A 27,023-nucleotide genomic window follows, 5' to 3' on the forward strand; every position below is an offset into this window, starting at 1 on the left:
AGCTTGTGCTAAAATGCCTGTGCTGTGCGGGGAAGGTTGGGAACCTTGCTGATCTCTCCAGCTGCGTGTGGGACAGGTTGTGCTCTGCACCCAGCAGGACACCCCTGCTGCAACACGGTTGCAGCCCAGGGACCACAGATGAAGGGAATTACTGCAAAAATTGGTGTTTTGCTGATGGGCAGCAAAGGACGGGGCCACACAGGGCATTTTGCAGCAGTTTTGGGGATCAAACTTAAATCTGCTGAGGCCTATGCCTGAGTCACAGGTGGGGACTTGGTCTCTAAAAGCCCTGCAAATATTGGGAGTGACTGGGAGGGATGCTGGGGAGGAGACATGAGCCTCATGGAGTTCTCGCAGCCCATGTGCTGCGAATCCCCTGTTGCTCAGTGCCGTTACTCCTGTTCATCCCTGGGGTGTGCCGCTGCTGGGTGCCTGAGCTGGGACGTGGTGGCAGTGTTTTTATACTGTTCTGCTTTAATGAGCTCCGTTGTGGAAGGCTGGGTAATAGAGGACTGTTCGTTTTAGAAATATCTACCTGGGGAATGTATCCCTGGGGAAGTGTCAGGCAACCCTTTAATGGTAAAGAACAAAAAAGGTGCGGAGATCAGTGTTGCACCAGCTGTGCCCCTCATCCCCTTTGCAACTACCTGGTGTGTTTTATGTTGTGCTCTCTGCAGCTTTGCAGACAGCTTTTGCTGTATCCACGTACAGTTTTTTTTCCCTCCTTGGCTGCTACCACAGAAGTCCAGGCATGCCTGGGCAGCTCTAGCGAGGCCTTCATTGCAACATAGGTGGGAAGAAAACTGTATTTATCATGTGCATCAGTACAGCTAATGAATGTGTGTTCATACACAGAGAGCTTTTGTAGAAGCATAAAACCCTGTATGGTTTTGAGGTGGAAAAGAGCTGAGTGCCACCGCTTTTAGCGCTTGCATGGTTTCCTGGCTGTGCCGCAAACCCGCTGTAGGTTGAATCTGTGGGATTTTTGAAGGGATGGAACTTGGTGTCCATGTGCGCTTTGCAGGAAGTGAACGAAGGCTCACAAGAGCCCTGAGGATCCTGGGGTGAGAGGACCTGCCTCCACCTGGGGGCAGCCAGGAATTGGAAGATGCTTCTACCCTTGAAGGTGTTGGTGTCCCACCAAGGTCACCCCCGGCCCTGAGCTCAGCCTTGCTCCAGGCTGCGAGCTCCCCGCTCTCCCCATCCTCCCGCTGCCCATCAGCCCTCCAGGCAGGACCACCCCCTCCAGCCACGGAAGGGCTTGGCGGGACCCCCGCTGAGCATAACCTTCCCCCCCCCCCCCCCCCCCCCCTTCCGCCTCCCGACATTTTGCTCCGGGTTCTCCCTGCGGAACGGCTCCGGGGGGGGGCAGGGGGAGGCGTGGGATCCCCCTCCCACCCGGGTTCCCCGCGGTTTGGGGCGGTGGGGCCGTACCGGAGCCCCCCCTCCCCCCTTCCCTCTCCTCCATCCCACGGGGCGGGGCGCGCCGCCCCTCCGCGCCCCCGCAGCGCGGCCGCGGCCGCTCCGCGCTTGGCGGCGGAGGAGGGTGGGGAGGGTGCGTGTAACTAGGGACACGCACACAGACAGACACGCACACAGACACACGCAGGGCGGCCCTGCAGCGCCGCGCCGCTCGCCTTTGCGGCCAAACCCCGGCAACAAAGACACCCCCCCGCCCCACTCGGGTTCGCTGCCCGTCCCCTCCGCGGGATGTAGCCCGGCCGGGAGCTGCCGCCGAGGCACCGCAGCCCCCCCGCCCGTCCCCGTCCCTCCATGCCCCCGCAGTGAGGCCGGAGGCGGCGGGCGAGCCGGCGCTGCGGGCTCTGCCGGGGCTGACGGCGCTGCCGGCCACCATGGGGAAATCCAACAGCAAGTTGAAGCCTGAAGTTGTGGAGGAGCTGACCAGGAAAACGTACTGTGAGTACGGGCAGGGCCTGCCCGGGGGTGGGGGGGGACACCGGGAGGAACCGGGGGGCTGCGCCGCGGGGATGCTGCCGGGGCGGCGCCGGGGCGGGGGGAGGGGGGGGGAGCGATGGGGCTCTGAAGGGGTCGCCGGGGTCCGCGGTCCCCCCCGAGGCGTGGTGCCGGCCCCGGCCCCCGGCTCGTCCCCGCCTTTGGAGCGGCGAGCCGGGATCTCTGCGGGCACCGGCGCTGCCGGGGCCGATCCCGGGGGAGGGCGCAGGCTCGGCCGGGCTTTGTTGCAAGAATTCAGAGCTTAGCTCGGGAGGATTAAAAAAAAAAAACCACAAACCCACAAGGCGGTAGAGACAAGGAGAGGGGTAGGGAGCCAGGGAAACACTCTGTTTTCTTACAAAAACAATTCTCCGTGGCCTAATTCTTAAGCCTTCCGTAACGGTGGGACAAGGGCCGCATCCTGCCCGCCCGCTGTGCCCACCCGGAGCGATGCGCCTTTCTTTTCCTGACCCCCCCCTCCTGCCCCTGCTCGGAGCATCCTTTCTCCCGAGGCTGCCTGGTCCCGGGGTTTCACCGCCAGGTGGGTACCCCGGGACTGGCCGTGGTGGTTGGTGTCCCCTCGCTGCTTCTCCCTAAACGGGGAGCCACACTGAGTGGGTGGCTTTCGAAGTTTGGGTGCGTTAGTTGCAGGGGTTTCCTTTGTTATTGTGCTCTGAAGTGGAGAGGAGAGCCTGACACCAGAGTTTAGTATTTTTCTAAATATCAATAAGTATCAATTTAATAACCTGATTTTCTAAGTGAGTGGCTTTCCCATCTGAATCTCCACTGTAATCTTATTAATGTGGTTAGCGCCTGAGCCATCGTGTTTTAGCAAAATCCGCTTTTTTTTCTGAAGGGTGCATAAAGGAAACAAAGGCTTTGGTGGTTCAAGTTTGCCTCTCTGCTTGCAGGTCAGAGATATCCCCCCTTTGCTTCGCCGGAGAACTGCTAACGTGTAGCAGACCTGCGAGCTCTCCCTGCTGTCATTGCTGCAGTCCCACGGCAGCGCTTACCCAAAAAGGCAATAGATTAGGATGCAGCAAGTTCTCCCATATGGAGGAGAGGCAATACTGGTGCATTGCACAACCCTACCTACACGCGGGGTTGCTCTCTGGTCGTGGCACAGCCGGGAGCAGGCAAGAGGAGAGCAGGGTGCGGAGGGCATGCCCGTATAGCCGAACCGTGAGTGATGGTGGTAGGAGAGGTTGGGGTACCCTGGCTGGGCTTCCTTGAAGCGGCTCAGGGGGAAGAAATAGTGAGAATATGGCAGTACGGGCTGGGCACAGACCCCAGCTGGAGCTGAGCCCTGCATTTTGGTTGTCCTCACTGCAGCTGTGACCCACGGCGGGTGCAGCCACGCTGGGCCAGGTACAGTTATTCATAGAATCACAGAACGGTTTGGGTTGGAGGGACCTTAAAGATCACCTGGTTCCACCCCCCTGCCATGGGCAGGGACACCTTCTACCAGACCAGGTTGCTCAAAGCCCCGTCCAGCCTGGCCTTGAGCACTGCCAGGGATGGGGCATCCACACCTTCGCTGGGCAACCTGGGCCAGTGCCTCACAGTGAAGAATTTCTTCCTTATATCTAATCTAAACCTATCCTCTTCCAGTTTAAAGCCATCACCCCTTGTCCTGTCACTCCGTGCCCTCATAAAAGGCCCTTCTTCAGCTTTCTTGTAGGCCTGTTCAGGTGCTGGAAGCTGCAATATGGTCTCCCCGCAGCCTTCTCTTCTCCAGGCTGAACAAGCCCTACTCTCTCAGCCTGTCTTCACAGGAGAGGTGCTCCAGCCCTCTGAGCATCTGCGTGGCCTTCCTCCGGACTCGCTCCAACAGGTCCATGTCCTTCTTATGTCAGGAGCCCCAGAGCTGGATGCAGCACTGCAGGTGGGGTCTCACCAGTGTGGAGCAGAGGGGGAGAATCCCCTCCCTCGCCCTGCTGGCCACGCTTCTTTGGATGCAGCCCAGGGTATGGTTGGCTTTCTGGGCTGTGAGCACACATTGCCAGCTCACGTTGAATTTCTCATCAACCAACAGCCCCAAGTCCTTCTCAGGGCTGCTCTCAATCCATTCTCTGCCCAGCCTGTTTTTGTGCTTGGGATAGCCGTGCTGCAATCGCCTGCTCGGTTTGCAGCCGCTGTGACAATCACATCTCCAATGGAGAGGGATCTGGGAAGAGCTGGCCTCAGCACAGCACTGTCTGCTTGTGATCTCATGTGCTTTCTGCACCCTTAGGGCAGCTCCTCCCTGCGCAGGGAAGATGCCGACCCCAGTGGGGCTGATGGTGGGGCACAGGGGCAGCGATGCCCCGTGTCTTACCGGCAGCAAATGCCAAGAAAATACAACACTGGTGAAACCATTGTCTGTAGGCACGTGGATGTCTCTTTCTGGATGAGGCCAGCAGAGGTTCATTGCCTTTTGAATCACTTAATTCCCAACTTTCCGCTCATCTCTCTTGGGTGTCCTCCCCTTTCCACTGCACCTCCTCCGAAAAAGACTCCGGTCCTCTGATTGCTCCATTGATGAGTTCCCACCCTGCCTGGGGTTTTGCCTACCCGCACCAGGCCTCTTGCTGCCTCTTTTTCAAGGTGCACCAGACCCACGTACCTGTGCAGGTGAGGCAGCAGCGCCCAGGCAGCCGTGCCGCGGGGCAGCACGTGGCCCTTCACGTGGCCGGAGCATGGTGCAGCATCCCAACGTGTCCCGGCAGCATGCGGCCGGCAGTGCGATGCCTGTCGGGGAGAGCTGTCGCTAATACCAGGCTCTGTTTGTTGAGCTCTGCTCGTTCCACCTCTCATCTCTGGGATTAATTACTTTTGCTGAGTGTTTCTGCCCCTTTTCTGCAGCTGTCAAGGCGAGCGCGCATTCCCCTGTCTGGCGAAGCACTTCACAGGGCCCTCCCAGGCACGTCTGAGAGCCTCTGATTTATCTTCAGACCCTGGGAGATTGGAAAGATATTAATTTCCTTCTGCCTTTTGGGGAATCCAGGCAGAGGAGATGCAGGTGGGAGTGCAGGGTGGCACTGAGTGCAGGGGGACAGGGTGTCCAGACCCCTGTGCTGTGGCTAGTGGACAAGCTCAAGCAGGGGATAGTCGTACCCACAAATCCATGGCATACTCAAAGATTTCTGGGGGTCTGCTTGGGAAAGGTTTTACTCCACAGCACTGTGCTGTTTCGGCACCTTTCTGGCAGACTGGCGACAACCATCCTTCGAAGAGCATCCCCGGTGCGTGGCTGCCCTTCCCATGTGCTGGCTGCCACATTACCGAGCGGGCGCTGGCCCTGCCTTGCGCGTGGTGCTGTTCTGCAGCACATCTGGGCAGGTGTCTCCGGGAGCCCATAACTGGCAGCTAATGACAGGGGACCCACTTTTGTCCCAGGGAGGTTCCCATGGCAGCGTGAGCCAGGGCTGCGGTACGCGAAGGGTTTCTCCCATGATGGGATTTCCTTCTGTTGCATCATTCTCTGTTTGCGTGATTTCAAAAGAAAACGAAGCAAATAACAAAAAGCCCCTTCTTGGTTCTGCTGGGATCGGTGGGAGGGGGAGACTTCACCCCCTCTCCCCACCCCTTATGGCTTTTGTACAGATTTATCACGTCTGTGGGACGCAGAGGACCTGCAGCCTGCGCCATGTCCCCTCAGTGCTTTTCCTATGCCTGGTGGCTTCTTGTGTCCCCCAGCCGCTGTCCCCTCTAGTGTCACCATCTCCTATTTGCGGTGTTTCCCTGGCCCTGTCTCAGTCGCAGCAGTCTTGAGAGAAGCAGCCGGGAGAGGGGCGCGGGACCGCTCGCGTGCCAGGGCAGTCACGGGCCTGCTGGTTGTGCTGGGGGTGCTGCAGGGTTGCCATCAGGGGCCTCCATAAGATGAGAAAATTATTTCACTGCAGGTATTCAGAGCAGGTTGTCCTGGGTCCTGATGGGAACCGGACACGGAAGGGCAGGAGCCTGGACACCTCGTCTCTTGGCTCCCCTCCCCACTCCACTCCTGACTTATGGTGCCGGGGGCCAGATTTTAATGGCACTTGGACACCTAAAGGTGCAGAAGGACATCCGAGGGCTTCTTTGAAGTGCCGGCTGCCCAAGTCCTGTTGATTTGGACCCAACACCATGTGCCTTTTAGCGTCTCTGGGCACCTGAATGCCCAGGAATATCTGGCAGTGCCCAGCTCACCCGTCTGCCAGGCGCTGGAGTGGCGCTGGCAGGGAGAGCCCGGCTGTGGGACAAGGATTTAACCTTCCTCAGAGGCCAGGCTGGTGCCGTACAGGAGCATGGGGGAGAAGCCAACACTACGTGATAATAATAATAATAATGAATAATAAATTATGTAATTCCTCGTACTTCCATAGAACCTTTCATCCAAAAGCTCTTAAAGTGCTTTGTAATAATTAATTTATTCATTTTCCTGATGCCCCATCGAGGCAGCTTGGAGAGGTAGTTTTGGCCGCTGTGTGTTTTGTCCCAGGAGGTAATAATGCCTGAAACTCGAAGGAACCATTGTCCTCCCTGGATCATGTCTGTCGGCCCCTCTTTGGTGGGTATTTAAGCCTGGGCTTGCTTGGGCCAGGTGCTTACGGCTCAGCGCCAGGGTGGGATTTGGGGTTGTGCTTAGGAGCCTTGCGGGGCCACGGTCAAAGGGTTCTGCTAAGCTGGAGATTTATGAAGGTCCTGGGGTGTCGCTGCTCCTGGCAGCCTGCGTAAAGTTGTGTACGGTGCATGTGTGCAGTTGTGGGTGCAGAATATGTGCTGTGGGTGGAAATGAATTGACGGGGAGAGAAATTGGGAGAGAAATGCAGTGCTCAGTATCCCTACTTGCAGCAGCGCTCCCAGGCCAGCCCAGCCACAGCATTGGCCACCCTTATAACCATGAAACAGACTTAAAAATAGTTTTTTTCAGACGAACATGTTTTAGCTCTTTTTTTCAGTCATTTTGGGGGGGTTGGATTTCAGGGTTCACTTTTCCTAACTATTACCCGTGTCTAGATCTACTAACGCCGTATTTTTTTTTAATGCCAGCTGCAATAGCCGTGCAATCTGGTGCACTCGGAGCCATGTAGGTGCAGTGGCATTGCTGCCGGGACCGGGCGCAGGGTCAGGACGATGGTTCTCATGTTCCGGAGGCTGCAGCAGGGCTCTGATGGAGGTGTGGGAGCCACGGCGAGGATGCCAAAACAACACCCGCGGCGCTGGGAGGCCTGGGCTGCAGAGTGGGCGCGGGAGAGGAAGATGCTCTTTTCCCAAGAACCACGTCCCACCCACTGTGATCTATTTTGTGGATTTTAAACTCACTCTGGCATCATCATTTTCTGCTCTTTTACAATAGGCTTCAAAATTGGCTCTGTTGCTCGACAGTAATGCATTGAATTAATGGGCATTAGTTTAAGAGCAAACTACAAACATATTGATTTGTAGTTACGGGGGTACGTAGTGGCGGGTTGAATGCTGCAGGAAAGGAAAGTAAGTTCTCCAATTGCAGCAGTTTTCAGCCAGGAAAATGGTTTGGTTCCTCGCTGGGAGCATCAGGTTGGGGGCTTTGCTCCGTTGTGCCACCCTGCTGCCTGGAAAATGTGCCGGCTGGGGCGGTGGGCAGGAGCAGAGGGGCAGGCGGAGCAGAGGAGGGACCTTGGTGGCTCCCTGCTGCTGGTTTATTTTTAGCCTCTGAAGCGTTTGGCCCCGGGTGCTGGGTTTCTCTGCCAGGTTGGTTCATGTAAATCCCTCCTGTTGCTCATCCAGCAGAAAGCGGGGCCAGGTTGTTATGCACCCCTTATCCCTTGGTGGTAAATACTGGAGCCCCGAAGCCAGGCTGAAATGCAGCTCCCTGCCTGTGTCTGGCAGCTGCCTGCGTTTGCCTCTGCAGCACCAACCCCGTACCCCTCGGCTCCGCTTGGCCCTACGAGCACCTGTTTTGGGGCTGCCTGTGCAGCCATGGGCAGAGAGCCTGGTGGGCAGGATCCCACCCTGGAGTGGGAGCCCTGCGGGACCTGCTCGTGGGAGAGGGGCACCGGGGTGCCGAGGCGGGCGCACACCCGGTGTGTAAAGCCGAGGCTGGGCTGCTGCTGGCTGGTTGACCCGGTGAGCGTGCCTGCCTGCTCCGAGCGCTCTGGGCGTGTAATAGGAGTTGCAGGACCCCAAAAGGGAATTTCTGGGGGGAGGAGGAGAGCACCTGCCCAAGCACCCTGCAGATGCACTGGGGACAGGGGAACAGAGCGGCTTTGCTGTCCCAGGGGTCTCTAGGGGAGGGCGATGGGCAGGATGCCCAGGGGCTGGCTTTTTTTTGAGGCCTGGTTTTACTGCAGCCACGTGTAACCCAGAGCCACGAAGGTGGCAGCTGTGGTGCAGGTTCACTGTGAGCTCGACGGGGACCTGATGCGCTGCCTGCGGAGGGCTGTGGTGGTCTGGAGGGCATCTGCAGCCCCTTCCCCAGGGAGACCCCAACCTGCTCCTGACAAATCTCATGTCTGGGTACCCCACGTGTGCAAGGACCTGGTGCTCTGCAGGTAAAGGCAAGCGAAGCAAGTTTTGGGGTATCAGAAGCAAGTTTTGGGGTGTGTCTGTGGTCCCTGGGATGTGCTTGCAATGCCGGGGTAAGATGTGACCAAGGGCCCCTGAGGCTCCCTCTGCGGCAGAGCGGAGCAGCCATCCCTGCCAGCCGCACTCACGCTGCTGCCTGCTGCTGCTCAGGCATCAGAAGAATCACATTTCATTTATCCCCTGACATGTTAATGGATCTGCTTAACCACTCTCCTGACCTTTGCTGCTGCCGCTATAATTAAGGTTGTGAAACAAGAAGCTCTGAAGGCATCAAAGGAAGCGGCTGTTTCAGGGAGGAGCCCGCAGACGCGCTCGCTCCGTTATCGGGGTGACATTTGTAGGGTTGCTTTGTTCCTCCCTCCTCTCCTCAGCCTCCCGGGTCTTCTAGGGGCTGGATGGGAAAGGGAGCCAGGGTGCGTGCGCTGCTCCCCTGCCTGCAGGGGTGGCTGGAGGTGCTCAGCACAGTGCATGGTGACCGCTGCTGTGGTTCCTCGGTAGCCGCTGCTGTGGTTCCCCAGCCTGTTGGTGCTGGCATGGGGCTTGTTCCCCACACCTCCTGTGCGTTGTTCTCCCTTCAAGGCACGTTTTTGGTTTCTACATAGAAGGAGGGCTGCCTGTGCTTCGTCCACCCATGTTTCTTCAACATCTCCTGATCGATGGCTGGACCCCATGGAGATGCCCTCGGTGTCCCTGCTACCACCCACAGAGGGGCAGGTGTTTGGTGCCTCCAGCACCCTCTGCTTTGGCAGCCCTTGGCAGAGGGGGCAGAGGCGAGGCTTTGCCCTGCAGCGTCCTTCTGACCTTCCCTTGGCTCCAGGGTCTGATGGCTGAGTCACAGAGACTTCCCTCCCCTCCCTGCGCTGGGTCTGGAGGGGAGTTTTCTCCTCTGCTCAGGGCAGGAACCACTCCATGGGTTGGAGACAGCACCTTGGAGTGCCAGGCCACGCCAAAATCCCCATAGCCAAGGGGAGGATTGAGCAGGGGGACAGGGGACAGCTGCCCCCTGCACGGCCAGGGCTGGGGGGCTGCTGCATTCCTGCTCCTGGCAGCACTGGGGATGCTCTGCCCCACCTTGGGGCGTCGGCTCGTGGGGAAGCCAGGATTAAATCCAGTCCGGGATAGACCTGCCACAGCTGTCTCTGCTCCTGCTGTTGGCGTGTTTCAGTGTGATTCATTAATTTCCAAATGAAGGCACTGTCCTTTGCCCTTCCTCTGCTGCCTTTGCTGCAAAGAGTGACTGCTGCTTTTTCCTGAACCCAATTTCCAAAGCCTAACGTCGGGCCCTTAAATATTTAATAAAGTCTAAAAAGGATTTCAACTGCATATTGGCTTTCCTGTTGGTACCAGCCCTGGGGGAGATGAGAGCAGAGCTGCCTCATGGACCTGTTTATCCAGTCTGGGAGCAAGACACCACTAATGCAACCGCTGGCAAGAATAGTGCCAAATGCACATGCAGTTCCCTCCACGTATTGCTTTGTATCTCAGCAGTAACAAATGACACCAATAACAGCATCAGGCTTGTGCTCTGAAAGTCTTCGAGGCTCCCAGACCCGCTGTGATGCTGGCGATGTCTGTGTCTGATGGGGGAGAAGCCAAACCGAGCGAGTGTGCAGGGAGATGGGCAAGCTGGGGTGGGGATGTCCCGCTCCGACAGGTAGGCAGCTCCGGCTGTGGCGGTGCCTGCGCGGTGACGCTGCTCCGACATCCCTTTGCGGTAGGATGCTGCGAGGACGGGTACCCCCACGGGGACACCCCCAGCGCATGGGCGATGCAGCCGGGAGCGGGGATGGGATGCTGCTGGGGTGCACGGCGCTGGGACGGGCACGGTGGTTTGGGCAAGCTGCTGCTGGTCATCACCGGGAGCAAGAGAAAATGTCATCGGGCAGGCTCTTGCCATGGTTGTTTCCATGGAGGGGGTGACCCTGGTGCTGCAGCTGGGTTTTGCCAGGGTCATGTTTTAACACTGCTTCCCCAAAGCTAGCCCTGCGCCAGCCTGCGAGCCGGCGCAAAGCCTAGCCCCGGCATGGTCTGGTAGCCCCGAGCTGGGGCCAAGCCCCGACAGAGGGCAGGAGGATGGCGTGCTGTGTAATGTGTAACCAGGACATTGGTTACATATTTAAACCTGAATTTTAATGAGACCAAGTCATCAGGGCCAAAGAGCCCACATTTCCGAAGTGCTGATGTGCGGCATACCTTAAAAATTACTGTCATTGAATGGGGACCCGGGTGAGCTCTCAGGTGCCCCGAGATGGGGTGAGGGATGGTCCCAGGGGAGGACTGAGCCCGCGGCAGCCTGGGGGGCTGTTTTCACCCCTTTCTGCCCCCAGCAGTGCAGCTCCTGCAGGCACTGGGCTCCGTGCCGGGGGTTTTGTGCCAGAGCCAGGGGAGTGTGTTACTGGGGCAGTCCCATGCCCATGTGCCAGCCAGCCCTGGGGGCCAGGGGGTGCTTCCCCCCTGTGCCCCTGTGGGCCTGCCCGAAGCCACCCAACAGTTCAGGCTGCCGGAGATCGTCCCAGACAGCCCCGGCATGTGGTGGGTCCTGCACGTGGGGCCCCCTTCCTCTCCCCGTGGGGAGAAGCCCGTTCTGCACCAGGGGGATGCTGCCCAGCGCCCGTTTGGGGGCTGGATGAGGCCCCACAGCTACAGCGCTCGGTACCTCCAACAGCTTGAGCTGCTGCTGTTCTGTTGGCTACCTGTTTTGTAGGGACAAGGCCTGAAACTGGTAATGACTGCGCAGGTTACGATGCAGTTACCCCGGGTAACCCGCTCTGTAGGGCGGGGGGCTGGCGCTGGGGGTGGGTCCATCCGTGCATGGGACCTTTGTGGGTCCGTGTTTGCAGGAGCAAGGTGTGAAGTCTGCACGGAGTATCTGTTCAGGCTGCTGTACTGAGCCCTGTGGTTGCTCTGTGGGGACCAAGGGCTAATTCTGGGGTGGGTGTTTGTTCAGGCTGTGGTGCTGACCCCCAAATCTGGGTCCCCGGGGCAAGGACTGAAATCCGAGCAAGTGCACGCACACGCTGCTGAACCCTGTCACTCGCTCAGCAGGGACAGAGTCGGGAGCTTGTAACTGCCGAATATTAATGTTGTGATGATGTTGAAAGTGGAGTTTGTAACAGATTCGTGTTCAGACAATTCTTAAATATGTGTTTCTCAGAGGTAAGGGGTGGAGTGTGTTGGGCATAAATTGCAGGGTGTGCAGGGTTCACCCTGGAGAAGCGTGGTATTTTACACATGAGGGACCGATTAGTTCATGCGTGAGCGCCCCAGACATTCATCAGCACCCAGTAAGTTCATGCATGAGCACCCAATTAATACACAAAGCGCACCATTAATTTACATATGAGCACCCGGTTGATTTATGCATGGGTGCCCCGTTAATTTGCGCTGGATCGCACACTGGTCTGTGCAGGAGCCCTGTTAGTTGCTGCATGGGTGCTAAATTAATTGGTGCATGTGTCCCCAGTCAGTTCGTGCCCGAGTGTCCAATTAATTTATGCATGAGCACCTGACCCATTCACACCTGAGTGCCCAATTAGTACATGCACAAGTGTGTTATCTACCAATTACACTAATTTACATGAGTGCCCCCTTAGTTCATGCAGGAGTGCTCAGTGAATTTATGCGTGAATGCTCAATTAGTCCATGCATGAGCACCTGGTAAGTTCATGAGTCCCCAAAAAATTTATGCATGAGCACCCAGCTGGTTCATGCATGAGTGCCCCTTTCATTCATGCCTCAGCACCCAGCTCGTTCATGCATGAGCACCCAATTAGTTCACCCAGAAGCACCCAAATAATTTATGCACGAGTGCCCAATTAGTCCGTGCATGATCGCCCAATATATTTTTGCATGAGTGCCTGTCTAGCCCAGGCATGGGTGCCCAGCTAGGGCATGCATGGGCGCCCCATTAGTTCATGCCGTGAGGCCCCACTTTGCTCACGTGGGAGTGCCCACTGCGCACGCACATGGGCGCCCCATTTGCCCTTGCTGAGTGCTGTGCTGAGCATCCACACCAGGTTTAGGCAGTCCCAAACCCAGACGGGAGCCCCAGTGCGGGGCGATGCGCCAGTTCCCCCAGACTGGGATGCACGGAGACCTGCGGGCACCCGGGAAGGAGCTGCTGCGAGTCTCTGGAGGAAATAAATGCTGCAGGACTGCCACGCCTCGGCAGGTGATGCTGGGACCAGTCGCCCGTGGGTTGGTGGTGGAGCCGGTGGCCTGGCAGAGCGGCGGTGCCCTGCAGCGACGGGGGGAACCGCTCTGTGCCTGGAAATAATTAACCCTGGTTTCCCTGATAAGGCAGCGGTGCCCGTGGCCCTGTGGGATCAAGGTGCTGTCGCAGCGGCTGGAGCGAGGGGGCACATGCCGGGGCTCAGCCAAGATGCCCCGCTGGCTGCTGGGTGGGGATGGTGCGTGCCAAGCCGTTGGGAGCCTGAGCCCACACAAGAACAGGCCTTTGCCAGGGCCGTGGCACACGGGGCAAGGCGGAGCGTGCACGTTCCCGCTCAGGATCTGGCACTGCAGCTGGGGCTAAACCCCTGCCCTTGCACAAACAGGGTGGCTGCAGAATGGGGGGGCAGCACAAAAGAAAGCCGTGTGGGGCTGGAGCATCGTGTCACCTCATGCATCCCACCATGGCCAGGCGTCCCCAAACCATTCCGAATCCAGCCATCTCTCCGGCACTCCTTACTGCTGCCCTGTCCCCGCCACGGTGCAGCGACCAACGAGCTCCCACCTGGGCAGGGCGACGGATGGGGACTCACAGTCCCGGGTCCCTCCTCTCCTCACTGCCTGGCAAACACAAATTAATGGGCTTGAACACTGATTAACAGGAGCTGTTTCTTGCTGCAGTGGCAGCTGGGTGGTGGGAAGAGAGGGGGCACGCGAAGGGCGGGTGGTGACGGAGCTGTCAGTCCTCGCCTGTGCTGTTGGGGATTGATGGAAAGGTGGGGGTAGACAGTTGGGGGTTTTGGGTTCCGGTAGCTGGGAGGAGGGGGCTGGGGCTGCTTGCAGGGCAGTCTCTGCCCCTCTGTGCTGCATGAGATGTGACCGAAACCCTCCTCCCAGCTGTGATGGGAGCAGGGATGGACCAACCAGTGCTGCGAAGGGGCAGCGAGGGCCCGTGGCCGTGGCTTGGCCATGCCAAGCAGCTCCTGTGCTGCTCCGGGGTGACTGCCCCTGCTGCCTGCACCTGCTGCCTGCTCCTGCCTGCAGTGCGAGCCCTGCACTCAGGCATTTCCCTGCGTTTTGCTAAGAGCAGCAGAAATAAAGATGCTGCTGGCACGAGCTGCCGTGCGCCGTCGTACATACGGGAGGGCATCTGTGGCGTGTAGCCGGGGCTCCCAGATTGGCAATGCCTCTTACAGCCTTGCAGTTCATAAGGAATACTAATACCCTGCCTTTATTTAGCACCTTTCATCCCCAAGGATCCCGGGGCACGCTGCATCCGCTAACAAGCTGCTAAGTGTGCTATTTATAGCCATCCCCATAGCGGCTGCGGGAATGGTGTCCCTGGGGAGCACAGCACGGCAGCTGAGCCCAGCTGCAGCCCCGGCTCAGCAAGGGCGCGGCAAGGGAGCCGGCCATGCTCCGGTGGGATGCTGCAATGGGGATGCTGCATGTCATCCCCCTGTCCTTGAGCGCTCGGGGTCAAATCTGGCTGAGGTTTATATCGCTGCAAATTGATTTGCATCGGCTCAGCATCATGCCGTAATCGATGCCGGGGGAGGGAAATGCAGCAGCCGCCGCTGCACAGGTACTTTCTCTGAGCTCAGCTTGGCTCTGCACACCAGGGAGCTGCAGAGGATGCATTGGGAGAGTGGAGGGACAGCCCTGCCCCTGCCTGTGTCCCCAACCCCAGGGCAGGCAGCTCAGCCTAGCCAGGAGAGTGGTGTGTCCCCAAGGCTTCCATGGCTGCGGGTCCCTGGGGTGGGGACAGGCATTAGCATCCCTAATCGGTGCCACTCGGAGTGTCACCACCCAGCGAGGTCGGAGCAGCTGGGAAGTGGCAGCCGTGAAGTCGTCATCTATCTCAAATCTGTAACTGCAGATACGGGGAGGCAGGTACCCGCTCAGCCCCAGCTAGCCCGGCCACAGCGACACTGGGCTCAGGGCCATGGTGTTTCCCTGCTCCAGCAACACTCTGCCTCGGGGAGAGGGGAGATTTGATGGCAGCGGAGGGATGCACCCAGGGGTGGGTGGTTTTCTACGGTCTGGGAGATGGGTCTGCAGTCCCACCCCAGGGCAAACCCCAGAGCTTTCCCTGGCACCCTGGGCAGGAGGAAGGGCACTGGTGCCAGTGCGCTGGAGGAGGGAGGAGGCTTTGCATGGCTCTGTTGCAGAAATGCACATTAACAAGTCCTACCTAGGGAGCCCTGTGCCAGATTTTGGGCTGGCACCTGAACAGTCCCCTCTGACAGAAAAGCCTCTCCTGGGAGCATCACACGTCCTTCCTGTGGGCACGAGGGGAGCTGGCTCCATCCCCCCCCCCGCCCCAGCCCGATCGTGTAGTTCTCCTGTACTAAAAAAAGCAAAAATTTCTTAACTGTTTCCTGCTGCAGTTGAAAGGCAGCTCCCCGGCCCGAAATAGCGCATTGAGGGAAACACAGCTGAATGAGAGAGCAGAAGGTGATTTGCCTGGAGGGGTTGAGCCGAGCCCCAACCGCAGCCCTGGGCTGCTGCCATTGCCCCTTTCGCCTGCCCCGAGGGCTGCCCGAAGTCCTGCCGCTCTCCCTCCTCCTCCTCCTCCCACCCACCTTCATCGGTGCCTGCGGGCTATCAGGGCTGCAGAGCTGGTGCCTAGGGCATCCCCCGGGCGTCCTGGCTGGCGTCTCAGTGCTTGGGAATGTGTGCAGGGAAGCCTGTTTCTGTCAGAGACGTCACTCAACATCTCTCTTTTGTAAGGATGCTTCTGTGCAACTCTGTTTTTTTGGGATGGGAAATCCTTCAGGATCACCGTGACTGTTGTTTTTGTCCACCTCAGCTCTGCCACTGGACACAGGGTGTCCCTCCTGGCTCCCTCCTGCCAGGAGACCTCTGTCCTGCCAAAACAACCCTCCAAATCCTTCCCGTGGTGTGGCTGAAGCCCTTGGTGACCTTCAGCCCAGGTGCTGAGCATCCCTGTACCCGCCTCCCTGCTCTGTCCCTGGGTGCTGCTGTTGATAGACATCCCGTGGCAGTACAGTGGGTGCTGCTGCCCTCCTGGCACAGCTGGTCCTGGCTTGGCTGGTCCCGGCCCTTTGCCAGCTCCCTGGGAGGCAGGGGAGAAAAGCTGCCACCCCTCTGCCCCATGCTGAGCCCTTCCCTGCAGGGTTTGCAGGCTCTGTCCCTCCAGTGGTCCCCGGGCTGGGATGGAGGGACCTCCCGTATGCATGGGGACAGCCTCGGATGCAGCGATTCCTGCCCACAGGGACACGGGAGCCAGCACCCGCCCGGCTGCGAGGTGGGGGCCGGTGTGTGCCCCACCGCTGCTGCCTGCCAGCCCTCACCTTCTGCGCTCTGTGCCTTCTGCCAGGCACATTGTAAATCTTTCTGATGGAAAATTGCTTTCTTTTATTTGCCATCCAAGGTAATTGGCATCTGTTGATGTGTCTTAGGTCTCTATTTTTATCATCCGTTTGCACATTGACACATCTCCACTCTGCCTCATTATCCCAGTGTGTTTCAGACCTATTGCTTTTTTATTATTATTTAGATGCACAATGCAAAGGAAATGACTAATAAGGCGGTTCCCCCCCACGCCCGCCTGCTGGCACCGGGCTCCCCACCAGTGTGCCGGCCAGGTACCGCTCCTGCAGTGGCACGCGTGGGGACGGGCACCAGCCCCCCGCCCCATCGGGCTCCCCAACATCCCGCATCCCATCGGAGCCCTTCCTCTGCTGAGGACATTTGCGATATCAGCAGCTGTCCCCAGGCTGGGGATACTCAGGGCTGCCAGTGCTTTCCATTTTCTAGCTTGTCATGTTCTTGGGGTTTCTCTGGAGCCTGGTGATGCTCCTTGGCATGGGTTTGATGATGTTTCTCCATGTGGTTCAGAGGCAGCTGGTACCTGGGGGTGCTGGCCCTGGGGCTGTACCCATGCCCACGTTCAGTGTGTTGGAGTCAGGGCTGGGAGGGTGCCTTCCCTAAGCTGCCTCCGGGCAGATGTTTTGGCAGATGTTTCCAGGGATGTTTTGGCTCTGGGGAGGTGGGAGGGCAGGGCTGGATCATCCTCAGACATGAGCCAGCCCAACCCACGTGTGGTCCATAGCATCTTGCAGCGATGGTGCTGCACTCCCCTGACAGGGAGCAAAACATCTTGGGGGGCTCCCTGGTTTCAGGGCCAGAGGGTCCCCAGCACCTGCAGCCCCAGCCCCATCGGCCGCCCAGGCTGGCCCAGGCTGTGCCTCGAAGGCAGGCGCTCGCGTGCAGGTAACACATGGCAGCGCATGGACCCAGCGGGCCCTGGGGCATCGCCCAGGGGTCACTTACCTGAAGTGCAGAAGAGCAAAAACACTAAAATCCTTTCTCTTCTCTTTTCTTTTTCCCTTTTCCCGTTTCCTCTTACAGTTACGGAGAAGGAGGTGCAGCAGTGGTGAGTGTCCAGCGCTGTGGTGTGGCGGTGAGCTGCCGGGGTGCGGGGCTGGCGGGCGAGGGGGTGGGAGCTGGCAGCGCTCAGCAACCCCGCCGGCTGCGCAGAGCAAGGGGGTGCAGGAGGGTGCGCCTGCTTTGGCTGCAGCCGTTAGCTCATTGAGGGGAGACCAGAAAATAGAGGTTTTTTTCTTGCACGCCTCATTTATGTTGCACGGTGGGGCTTGGCTCTGGCTGCTCTCGGCTGCACATGTGGGACGGTGCACGGTTCCTCTTGCCTCTTCCCTCCCCATATAGAGCGGCCGCGGGGAGTGGGGATGTGGGGACTGTCCGGCTGGTGGCTGTGGCCTTGGCTGCGGGAGGCCGGTGCTGTCCCGGCACGTCCCTGTTTGCAGCGGGGCGCGCAGAGGCTGGCAGGGGCCGGGGGCGTGGTGCCTTGCCAGTAGCACGCTCTCACCCCATCCCCTCCGCCCCATCGAACACGACGCCCTAGAAAAGCCACCGGTTCCCTTTCATCTTCCTATCCCACCAGTCGAGGTTTGCTTTCTTTATCTCTTTCTCTCATCCTCCCCCCCTCCCTGGATGAGTCATAGATGCAGCAGCATGAAAAAGATGTCACCGGCACTTTGGTTTCCCACCTCGCCACCCCCTTCCCCTCCTCCTCCAGCCCTCGGCCCGCTGCAGCAGGCGCCTGACAGATCTGGGCGATGCATTGCATAATGCTCACGCACCCCGCGTGGTCCCCGCGTGGTCCCCGCACCCACGGAGCCGGCGAGCCCCTTCCCTCGTGCCCTCCAAGGGCTTTGGGGGTGTTTAAGCACCGATGAGTTTGGGGAGATGCCTTGGGCTGTGCCACCCCGTGGATGCAATAACCCTGCCGTGCCCCCCGGCTCCTCTGGGCAGCTTTCACTTGGGATTCTGCAAAAAATGCCATTGCGGAGCCTCGGCTGCCCCAGGTGCTTCAGGACGCTGTGCTGGTGGTTTTACCAGGGCATGGCTGCAGCATGTGCCGAGCGGTGAGCTGCAAACTGCCTGTGGGGTTGCTGTGGATTGTGAGTCCCTCCCCTGCGGCGGTGCAGCGGCTCGGGGGAGCTCTCCCGGCCGTCTCTGTGCCAGAGAGCTGGTCCAATGTGCCTGATGTAGCGGGGCCATGCTGCAGCAGCGGAGGGGAAGGGGAGCTCTGGCCCTTGGGTGAAGCTTTCTGTTTGCAGCTTCTTGCTCAGGAGCTGTGTGCATCCAAAGTTCTGAGCAAGGCATCTAAACTCTCTCCTGCTGGCCCTGTGGTGGCTTCAGGGCCGAGCGAGGCATCACCTGCCCCAGCATCTCAGCCTGCAGCGTGGCTGTGCTGGCGGGAGGTGGCTCTGTGCAGAGGGATTTTTATTTTAAAGGAGGTTTAAAAGACTCTCCCGGGTGCTCCTGGCTGGGCGGTGGGTCCCTGTCCCCTAAGAGGTCCTGGACAATGTTCAACAGGAGCCTGGTTGTGTCTCCGTTGCCACTTCTGGGCTCGCAGCGGGGTTGGAGCAGTGCGGTGGGCGCTGCTCAGTGTCACTGGTGCCGCTCGCTGCTTCTCCAGGCTCTCCCCGCTGACATCCTCGCTGCGGTGCCCGCAGGGACCTTGTCCCGTGGGGCTGGGACGTTGCGGGTGGGAGATGTGAGCAACACGGGAGCACCCAGGGACCTTCCCGGCTCCAGCCCACCGCAGCGCTGGGGAGAGCCCCATCCCGGCTCCGCAGGGATGGGGGGCTGCTTTCAGTGGGGAGACCCGCCTGGTGCCCATCCTCTGCCCTTCCTCCACAGGTACAAGGGCTTTATCAAGGATTGCCCCAGCGGGCAGCTTGATGCCGCTGGCTTTCAGAAGATCTATAAGCAGTTCTTCCCCTTCGGCGACCCAACCAAATTTGCCACCTTTGTTTTCAATGTCTTCGACGAGAACAAAGTAAGCCTGCAAGCTGGCGGCGTGGTCTGGGGGGGGGTCGAGGCCGGGCCTGTGGCCATGGTGGGATGGGTTCAGTAACACGACTGCGCGGCACCGGAGGAGCAAAATATTCCAGTGCTTCCTGGGGCGTGAAATTAAAGTGGCGCAGCTGTAGCGAGCGAGCCCCCGCGCTTATTTTAGTCGATGAGAGTCACGTGGGAAAAGGCGATGAAGTGGCAAGTGAGAGAGGAGAAACGCGACGTTTCGGTGCCGCTGACAAAAGCTCACCCACACGGTGCCCCCCGCGCTCCGGAGTCGCTCCCGCTGGGATGCTTGCCGGTGGGCTGGGCACGGCGGCCGGATCAGGCTGCTGGGGATAAATGCGCATCGCTCCTCCCACCCCGTTGCCTTTTCGGATGTGCCCCCTAAGAGCACCTGACATCAGGCACGCATAGGCAGGGAGGGCTTTGTGGGGTGGGGGTGGCAGCAGCACCCTCACCCCCTTCTTCCCCCCACCAGGATGGGAGGATCGAGTTTTCGGAGTTCATCCAGGCGCTGTCGGTCACCTCCCGGGGGACACTGGACGAGAAGCTGAGGTGTAAGTGCTCCCCATGGGATGCTGGTGGGCTCAGCCCTGTGAGGGGGTGGGGGGTGGCATGGGGGTGGTGATGGGGCATGTGTCTGGTGGGGGTGGGGCTGCAGTTCCCAGCACCTCGGCGTTCCTCTGGTTTGCAGGGGCATTTAAGCTGTACGACTTGGACAACGACGGGTACATCACGAGGAACGAGATGCTGGACATTGTGGACGCGATTTATCAGATGGTGGTAAGCGGCAAGAGGGGTTGTGGGGCGAGCAGCCCCTGGGGGTCCCTGCTGGGCTGGAGCCTGGCTCTGCAGGGGAGAGGATGCTGAAGCACCCCCGATTCCCTCCCTGGGCTTTCTTGGTGGGGGGTTGTGTCCCTTGTGGCTGGGGCAGGGTCTGGATCTGGCCGCTGAGGACGGCTCTGGCAGGAATGCCAGCCCTCCGCACCCTGTCCTGATGCGGGGAAGGGCAGGGGCGAAGCGTGTGTTCTCGCCCGGGGACACTGGCCAGGCAGGGAGCAAGCGGGTGCATGTCTGGTTCCTGTCCTGCCACCACAGGGAAACACAGTGGAGCTTCCCGAGGAGGAGAACACACCGGAGAAGAGGGTGGATCGGATTTTTGCCATGATGGACAAGGTGAGGATGCTCTAGTTTTTTTTTTTTTCCGGGGGCCAAGGGATTTAGGAGGCAGCTGTGGGGCCCCTTGCCGCGTCTCGGCTCTTGCAGGTACCTGCTTGCCCTGGGGTCGCTGCAGACCCCTGCATCCCTCCGGGATCCCCGTATCCATTTCAGAGCACCCAAGGTGGCATTGTACCCTTCTGGCACGCCTCCCTGGCTGCAGGTGTGGGTGGTTTGATGGGGAAACTGAGGCTGTGGTGGGGTGGGGGACCCGGATGGCTGCGCGGGGTGGTGTGGGTGCTGCTGGGGCCCCAGGGTGCTCGGTCCCGGGGTGCTTGGCCTCTCCCTCGCCAGGGTGAAGCAGCACTGTAATGGGAGTGTTTTGCAGAATGCAGATGGGAAGCTGACGCTGCAGGAGTTTCAGGAGGGCTCCAAGGCTGACCCCTCCATCGTGCAGGCGCTCTCCCTCTACGATGGGCTCGTATAGTCCCGGGGCCGAGCGGCGGTGAGTGCGGCACGCTGGGGCCCGCGTGTGCCCCATCTCCCACCCACCTGGTGCCATTCCCACCTTCCCCAGGGGCGGGCGGCAGGTTCTCCTCTGTTGGAGCATCAAAGCAAGGGCATCCTTCCCAAATCCGGCTGGGGGGGATGTTGCCCCTGTACCAGTGGGTTCCTCCCAGTTGCTCCCCCGTCCACAGAGCACCCAGAACGGCAGCCCACGAGGATGCAGTACAAGCCGCCCAGCTGGCAGGCGTTTGCCTGCCGCACAACTCACGCTCTCGCCTGCACATGTGGCTGCAGAGGAAGCAGGGAGGCAGCTGGCGTGCTGGGGGCATGGCGATGCTCCGGAGAGATATTATATTAACTCTTCTATTTATATTATATCTTATTATATCTTATTATATTATGCCCTGGAGCTGGCAGGGTTTGGCATGGCGGAGTCAGGGATGCTGTGGTTTGCAGCATCCTGGGCGTGCTGGGCTGAGCACCCCATGGTCCTCGCTATGCCCGGTGGGGCCATGCAGAGATGTCTCTTGGGATGATTTTGGTCATCACAGTCTGGGCAGTATCTGTCCATGGGTGGTGGGGGTGTTTTTAACCCTGCTGGAGTTTTGAGCTTTACAAAACCATTACTGTGTTTCTGGCTTTGCTGTTCCAGCTGTGCTGGTATCGCACAAGATGGCTGCAGGGTTTTCTGCTCATCCTCCTTACCTGATTTTCCTTCTCCCCACCCTCCCCTGCAGATGCCTGGGGGAAGATGCTCTCTGTGCCATCCGACCACCGCCGTGCGAAGCTTGCCTGTCCCTCTCGGCCTTCCTTCCTGTTCCGCGAGCAAAGGATGCCCTCGAAGCGCGAGCTCACTCCCCCTCTCTGCACTCTGAACCAGCCGCTGCCATTTGCCAACTTCTGCTTTTTCCAAAAAAAAAAACCAACCCGCGACAGACCCTGGTCTGAGCGGCAGCGAACGCCTGAGACTTCAAGGCCAGGGGAACGGGTTGAGCATCGCCGAAGGCAGAGCCCTGGCCTCCTCGCCCTCTTTGCTCCCCTTTCCTATGTTTTCGGATGGGACTGCAGATGCGCCGGCACCGGTGTGGTCCTCTCCTGGGAACCGGCCGGCTGGAGACAGAGCCCAAAGGTACTGGGGGGCCGTGCACCCCGGGGTGCTGCCTGCGCGGGGCGGCCGGGGAGCCGAGGCACCGATGGCGATTGGGAACACAGTCCTGGTGTCACCTGCGATGCCGCTGGCAGCCCGGCCCGGCTCACTAGGGATATTTTTTTTTTTTGTGAGACAGTATTGTGCTTTTTCGTTTTTTATTTTTCTTTTTTTTCCCTTTGGTGGAAAAAAGTGAGGCTTTTTTTAATACGCCTATCTCGACAATTGATATCCTTATTTATTTGTTGTAAATGTTGCTGCCGTGTTTAATCTCTCATGTGTGTGTCCGAACACCCAGGTGACGATATGTAAGGTTTACATGCTCGTACACTATTGCGGGGCACCGGGAGCCTGCAATAATAATGAAGCCAAAAATCTGCCTTCCCCCCCTCCTCCCACCTCCCGTATCCTGAGCTCTGTGGGCTGGCTGCTGTTTTAAGGGGATGCTGTAGCTTCTGGTCCTCTTCCTGTTACCCCATTCCCTGCATTTTTCTGTTTAGCCTTCCTTTTGCAAGCTCAGCGAGGGCTCGCTCAGCCCTGGCTCCGAGCAGTCCGAGCCTGCTCCATCCCTCAGCCAGGCAGGGCGAGGAAACCACCGGGCACCAGAACATCCTCATTTCCTTTTTTTTTTTTCATTTTCTCACTGCTTGAAAAAGTGTTAATGGAGCTGAGAGTTGGGTTCAGCTTTCAAGCATATTCCTTTAATATTTTCTGTTTTGCAAATGGTGGGAAGGTCTGTTTGCACCCAGGGAGGTGGCTGTGAAGTAGCCCGTGTGCCAGCAGGGCTGAGGGGGCAGAGGGGATGCCCACGGGGACAGCTCGCTCCGTCCCCCCATCCCGGCTGGGGAGATGCAGCAACTCCTGCCTCGGGGGTGCTGGGGTGGGAGTTGCACAGCCTGGGGTGTCTCCTTATCCCCTTGCTCCTTGTTTAGGCTGTTTTGCTGTAAACCAAGGGCATGGCCTCAAAGCGGAGCTGCTTGCGTGTGCCCTGGGGGAGGCGGAGGGATGGGGAAACACGCCTGGAGACACCTGAGCGTGGGGCTTGGAAATGGCCCCCATCCACGAGCGGTGCCCACGTGGCCTCTCCATCACCCACCCCCACTCCGGGGTGTGCCCAAGGAGGGCTCAGCCCCACCGGGACACACACCGTTGGTGTCTCTCCCAGAGCACAGGCATTATGTGGATGCTGCTGCAGCTCCGTTTCCATCCACCTTGGCCCCTGCCCTGGGGAAGGAGAGATTTGCATCTCCTCGGGAGCAAAGTGCAAGATGCCTGTGGGACCCCTAAAGCCAGCCGGGGTGCAAACCCCTCCTGCTCCGACGTGGTTTGTTCCTGGCCCAGCAACCCCGATGCCGCTCTCCCACCACCCTGGGGGCTCGCCCCTCCATCCCCGGTCCGGCTGATGGTGGTGGCATCTTTCCTCCCCGCTGTCTGCGGGGATGTCTGCAGCTCCCGTGGCTGAGCCCAGCCGGGGGACTGTCACCATGGCAGTGGGAGGTGACATCTGCATGTGGAGGATGTTCTCACAGGTGTCCCACAATGCAGGAGACAAGATGGTGCTCCAGCGGGGTCTGAATCCTCCCAGTGTGGCAGGGACGGACTCTCCAGCCAAGTGATGCAGGTCCTTTGCCATGCAGCCCCACTCCCCAGTTTCGGGGCTGTGTGCTGGTGGCACTTTCTGATGCCCATAAAAATCCATCTTTCCCCATCCCCAAGGAGACCAACCTCAGGTTCACGTGCAATATTTCTGCCTCTTCTGCAGTTCCTGCCCCTGAGGGTGCCCGTGTTTTATTTCTGGGGGCTCCTGGAGGGTGTCACCTCAATCCCTCCCATGGAAACTCCTTTTCCTTGATGCTTTGTGGCCAAAACGCAATTCTCTTGGGTAGATCTTTGCAGTGCCTCCAGCTTCTCTAACGCTCATCTGCCAGTCCGGTCCCTTCCCGGTGCCAGTTGATGTTGCGAATGAATGTGACACTGCTGTAATCGCCTCTGCTGATAAATGACGGACCCTGTGACGTTTGACATAATTCCCAGACAAAGGCAAACCTCATTTGCTCTGACGCTTTCCCCTGAAAGGCTTTTAATTTTCGGAGGCCCTGCCATGCTTTGAGCTCCATCAGTGCTCGCCGATGTCTCACTGGGGAGGCAGCCCTGCAAGGACAGCGGGTGTGTGGCCCCCGTCACGGGTGGGGTGAGGGACCAGCGTTGGCTTGGGAGAGCTTCAGACCCCAGAAATACCAAAATTCAGTGTCCACCAGGCCAGTGCTGCCATTGCTGCCAGCAACCTCCTGCTGCTGCTGCTGGCGGGCTCAGGGATGGAGCCCAAAGCCTTGTCCTCCCTCGCCCCTTGTTAAATATGTGCACATTAGGGAAAAAAAAGCAAAAAGGAAAAAGTTTTATGCCTGTATTCAAAAGCTCTCTGCCAGCTGTGAGGACCCTCTTGGCTTGGTAGCAGCGGTGAGTTTTCCCGGGCAGAGGTTGGGGCTGGCTCTTGGCCTGGGTCCCAGCATGGGGTCTGTCCTGCCCCGCTCTTGGCATGCTGGGCATCCCTGAGCAAATCATTTCGGCCCCAGTATTCCTCCCTGTCTGCAGATGTGGGGCTGTGGCTTGGATGCTTCTAGCCTCCCTTTGGGGAGCACTGAGGGCCCCCAATTCCTGAACATCACCAGGACCTGCAGCTTCTCAGAACTGCTGAGAATAAGGCTTGAAGCATCTCACGCTTGGAAATGTTGGCCTTAACCTCCTCGTGCCTCAGTTTCCCCATCAGCGAAATGGCCTGGGTGAGCCGTCCCCTCTGGAGAGCGATTCGATGCCTGTGCGCAGGGGAGCACGAGCACTGGATACAGCTCACGGCTGCGACCAGGCGGGTTTGGCAGAACCCACCGAGCATCAGGCACGTGCCGGGCGTGGGGCATGAACCGCTGGGTCGGAGTTTACATCACCGAATAATTAATTTCGGTCTTCTTTTTACACCTGCTCATTATTAAAAATGAACAGCCAACAAGACCTGATTTGTTTCTGTTTATACTTGGGTCCCTGATGCCTCTCCGAAATAAAGCTGGCTGCAGCCCTGGCGATGGGAAGGGGACCCGAAGCACAGCCGGGCAGAGGCGAGGGTCTGGCCCCAGCGACTGCAGCGTGTCCCCCCCACTTCTCATTTGTCCCCGTCGGTGTTGCCCCATTAAAATGCTGTGTCTGTACTTTCCTTTCTTCTCACTTTTCTGTTCGTGTGCTGACTGTTGCTGCTTTGTAACCGTCTTTCCTTCAGCTCTGGGGCTGGGCTGGGCTGGGCTGTTTCCCCCCAAGAGCAAGGACATGGGAAAAGGCTCTGGGGGCAGATTTCCCTCCACCCTCTCATCACAGCACAAACCAGGACCCGAGAGAGAGAAGTGAAGTGAGTTTTTCCTCCAGGGCAACCTTTTAATTGCTGTGGTTTGTAATGAGACGGGGCAGCCCCCAGGAGTGCTCCCCGCCAGCTTTGTGGAGGGGGTGTTTGCGTATGGGGGACCCCAGACCCCATTTGTGCTGGGTACCACCTGCATCTCACCCAACTGTGCAGAAGTGGGTGCCCATCGGTGCCTGGCGCCCATGCCGGCAAGACATGGCATCCCATTTGGGTGGGGGAGGTTGAGGCTGTGGGACCCCTGTCCCAGAGCCACTGCTCCCCCCGAGTGGGCAGGGATGCAAGTGGGTATCTGCCACCAGCTGCCATGGGGCTGCGCTAACCTGGGGGGTGGAAGGGTCTCGGGGTCTGGGGCTGAGCCCCACTTGGAGCAGGGCTGGCTGGCTTCAACACAGGGCTAGGCATGGCATGGGGGCAGCCAAAATCACTGGCAGAGCTGCCCTCTTCCCATATGTTTAGGGTCAGGGGCATTCGGATGGGGTGAGTGGGTGACCTGCAGCCAGCTCGCTGTCCCATCGTCCCCAGCCCCAGGGTAAAGGCGGGGGTCTGGGGCATTTTGAGAGGTGCGACCCATCCTTCACAGGGGCACTGGAGGGGAGGGGTCCGACGGGTGGTGGCGGTGTGCGGCAGGGCAGGAGCAAGGGCTGGGGGGTAAAGAAGGGAGCCGATGGCCCTGGTCTCAGTGCACAGCTTGGGGATCTCCTTGCAGAGCAGTTTTGGGGTCTCGGTCACACATACCAGCCCTGACTCTGTTGCAGCGGTGCTGCAGGAAAGCTGTCCTTCCCTTCTCTCTCTCTGCTCCTGTGGCCACCAGCGCCGGGTTGGGTGCCGTGTCCCACGGGACCCCTGCCCGGGGTCAGCCGAGCCCCGGGCTGAGAAACAGCAGCTCCAGCAAAGAGCCTTGTTTGTAAAGATGAAGCCTGTTTGTGCGTCCGTGCCGGTGTCTCGGCTTGCATGCCCTGCTGCCTTGTCTTGAGATGAATTCAAGAGCAAACCAAGCAAACGAAACAGTTTAAAAACAAAAGAAAACAAGACAAAACCAAGGAACTTTGTGACAGTGGAAATAAAAGCTTAATGACAGTAACGAAGCACCCGTGGTCTGTGATGTGCTGTGGGGGGAAGGCAGGCACGCTTGGGGGGTGCCTGGGTCAGGTTTGACACCTCCTGCAGCCCCCAAAGTCGCCCTCACGCTCAGCGGGGCTGGGAGCTGGGCTGGGGGGTGCGACCCCCTGGTGCCCTGTGCCCCGAACGCGGTGCTGCGGCGGCACCAGCAGCGAGCAGTGCCTGGGCTATGCCAGCGTGGCTGCAAATGGGGATGCACTGAGCTGTGTTGGCAGGCAGTCGGTGAGGCACTGTGCCCACACGCCGTGTCGGGTCTCAGCTCCAGGCACGTCAGGGACTGTTCACCCCCATAACACTGCTCCTCCCAGCTCCCTTTACCCAGCCACAGCTTTTCTTCTGCCAGGTCCTATCCCCCCTGGCAGTGCCTGCATCCCTCCTTCTGTTTCTCCTTTGCAGCAGGCGCTTGCAGCCGTGCTGTGCCTGCCTGCGTCGTCCCCGTCTCCTCTGAGCCCCCTTGTCGATGCAGCAGTCTGGGAGCCATTGGGTTGCTTTTGGCACACAATGGCTGCTGAGGAAGCTTGATATTAATATCTCATATTTATGCCTCACAGCTCATAACAGAGGTGCCCCTTGGCAGCCCCCATCCATGGCTGGCTGGGTGAGCAGGGGGGCTCTCAGCCTAGAATAGACTTTTCACGTGCCACTGGATTGCATTTGCCATTCTGTCCTGCCAAGTCTTCCGGA

At 59.0% G+C, this 27,023-nt stretch overlaps 1 protein-coding gene across 2 annotated transcripts; it reads left to right on the forward strand.

The window, feature by feature from the left end:
* Positions 1-1,335: 1,335 nt before the first annotated feature.
* NCS1 (neuronal calcium sensor 1) lies at positions 1,336-26,305 on the forward strand. Of its 2 annotated transcripts, XR_012663452.1 has the most exons (9): positions 1,336-1,917; positions 17,026-17,050; positions 18,844-18,982; positions 19,481-19,559; positions 19,697-19,785; positions 20,101-20,178; positions 20,549-20,665; positions 21,405-21,796; positions 22,747-26,305. XR_012663452.1 is itself a non-coding variant. In XM_075111826.1 (8 exons), the coding sequence occupies exons 1-7, from the start codon at positions 1,854-1,856 to the stop codon at positions 20,645-20,647; spliced, it is 573 nt and encodes a 190-aa protein (XP_074967927.1). In that variant the 5' UTR covers positions 1,336-1,853; the 3' UTR covers positions 20,648-20,665; positions 21,405-26,305. The 2 variants fall into 2 exon arrangements, 1 of the variants encoding a protein (XP_074967927.1); XM_075111826.1 differs by having other exon boundaries at positions 21,405-26,305.
* The last annotated feature ends 718 nt before the right edge of the window (positions 26,306-27,023 follow it).

The sequence above is a fragment of the Phalacrocorax aristotelis genome, chromosome 17, assembly GCF_949628215.1.
Source record: "Phalacrocorax aristotelis chromosome 17, bGulAri2.1, whole genome shotgun sequence".
NCBI lineage: Eukaryota > Metazoa > Chordata > Aves > Suliformes > Phalacrocoracidae > Phalacrocorax > Phalacrocorax aristotelis.

Excerpts from the sequence above, each read along its gene's own strand:
- NCS1 (XM_075111826.1), top strand. The coding sequence starts at position 1,854 with ATGGGGAAATCCAACAGCAAGTTGAAGCCTGAAGTTGTGGAGGAGCTG. Across the intron at positions 19,786-20,100 it reads ACGCGATTTATCAGATGGTG|GGAAACACAGTGGAGCTTCC; the intron begins GTAAGCGGCAAG and ends CTGCCACCACAG. Across the intron at positions 20,179-20,548 it reads TTTTTGCCATGATGGACAAG|AATGCAGATGGGAAGCTGAC; the intron begins GTGAGGATGCTC and ends AGTGTTTTGCAG.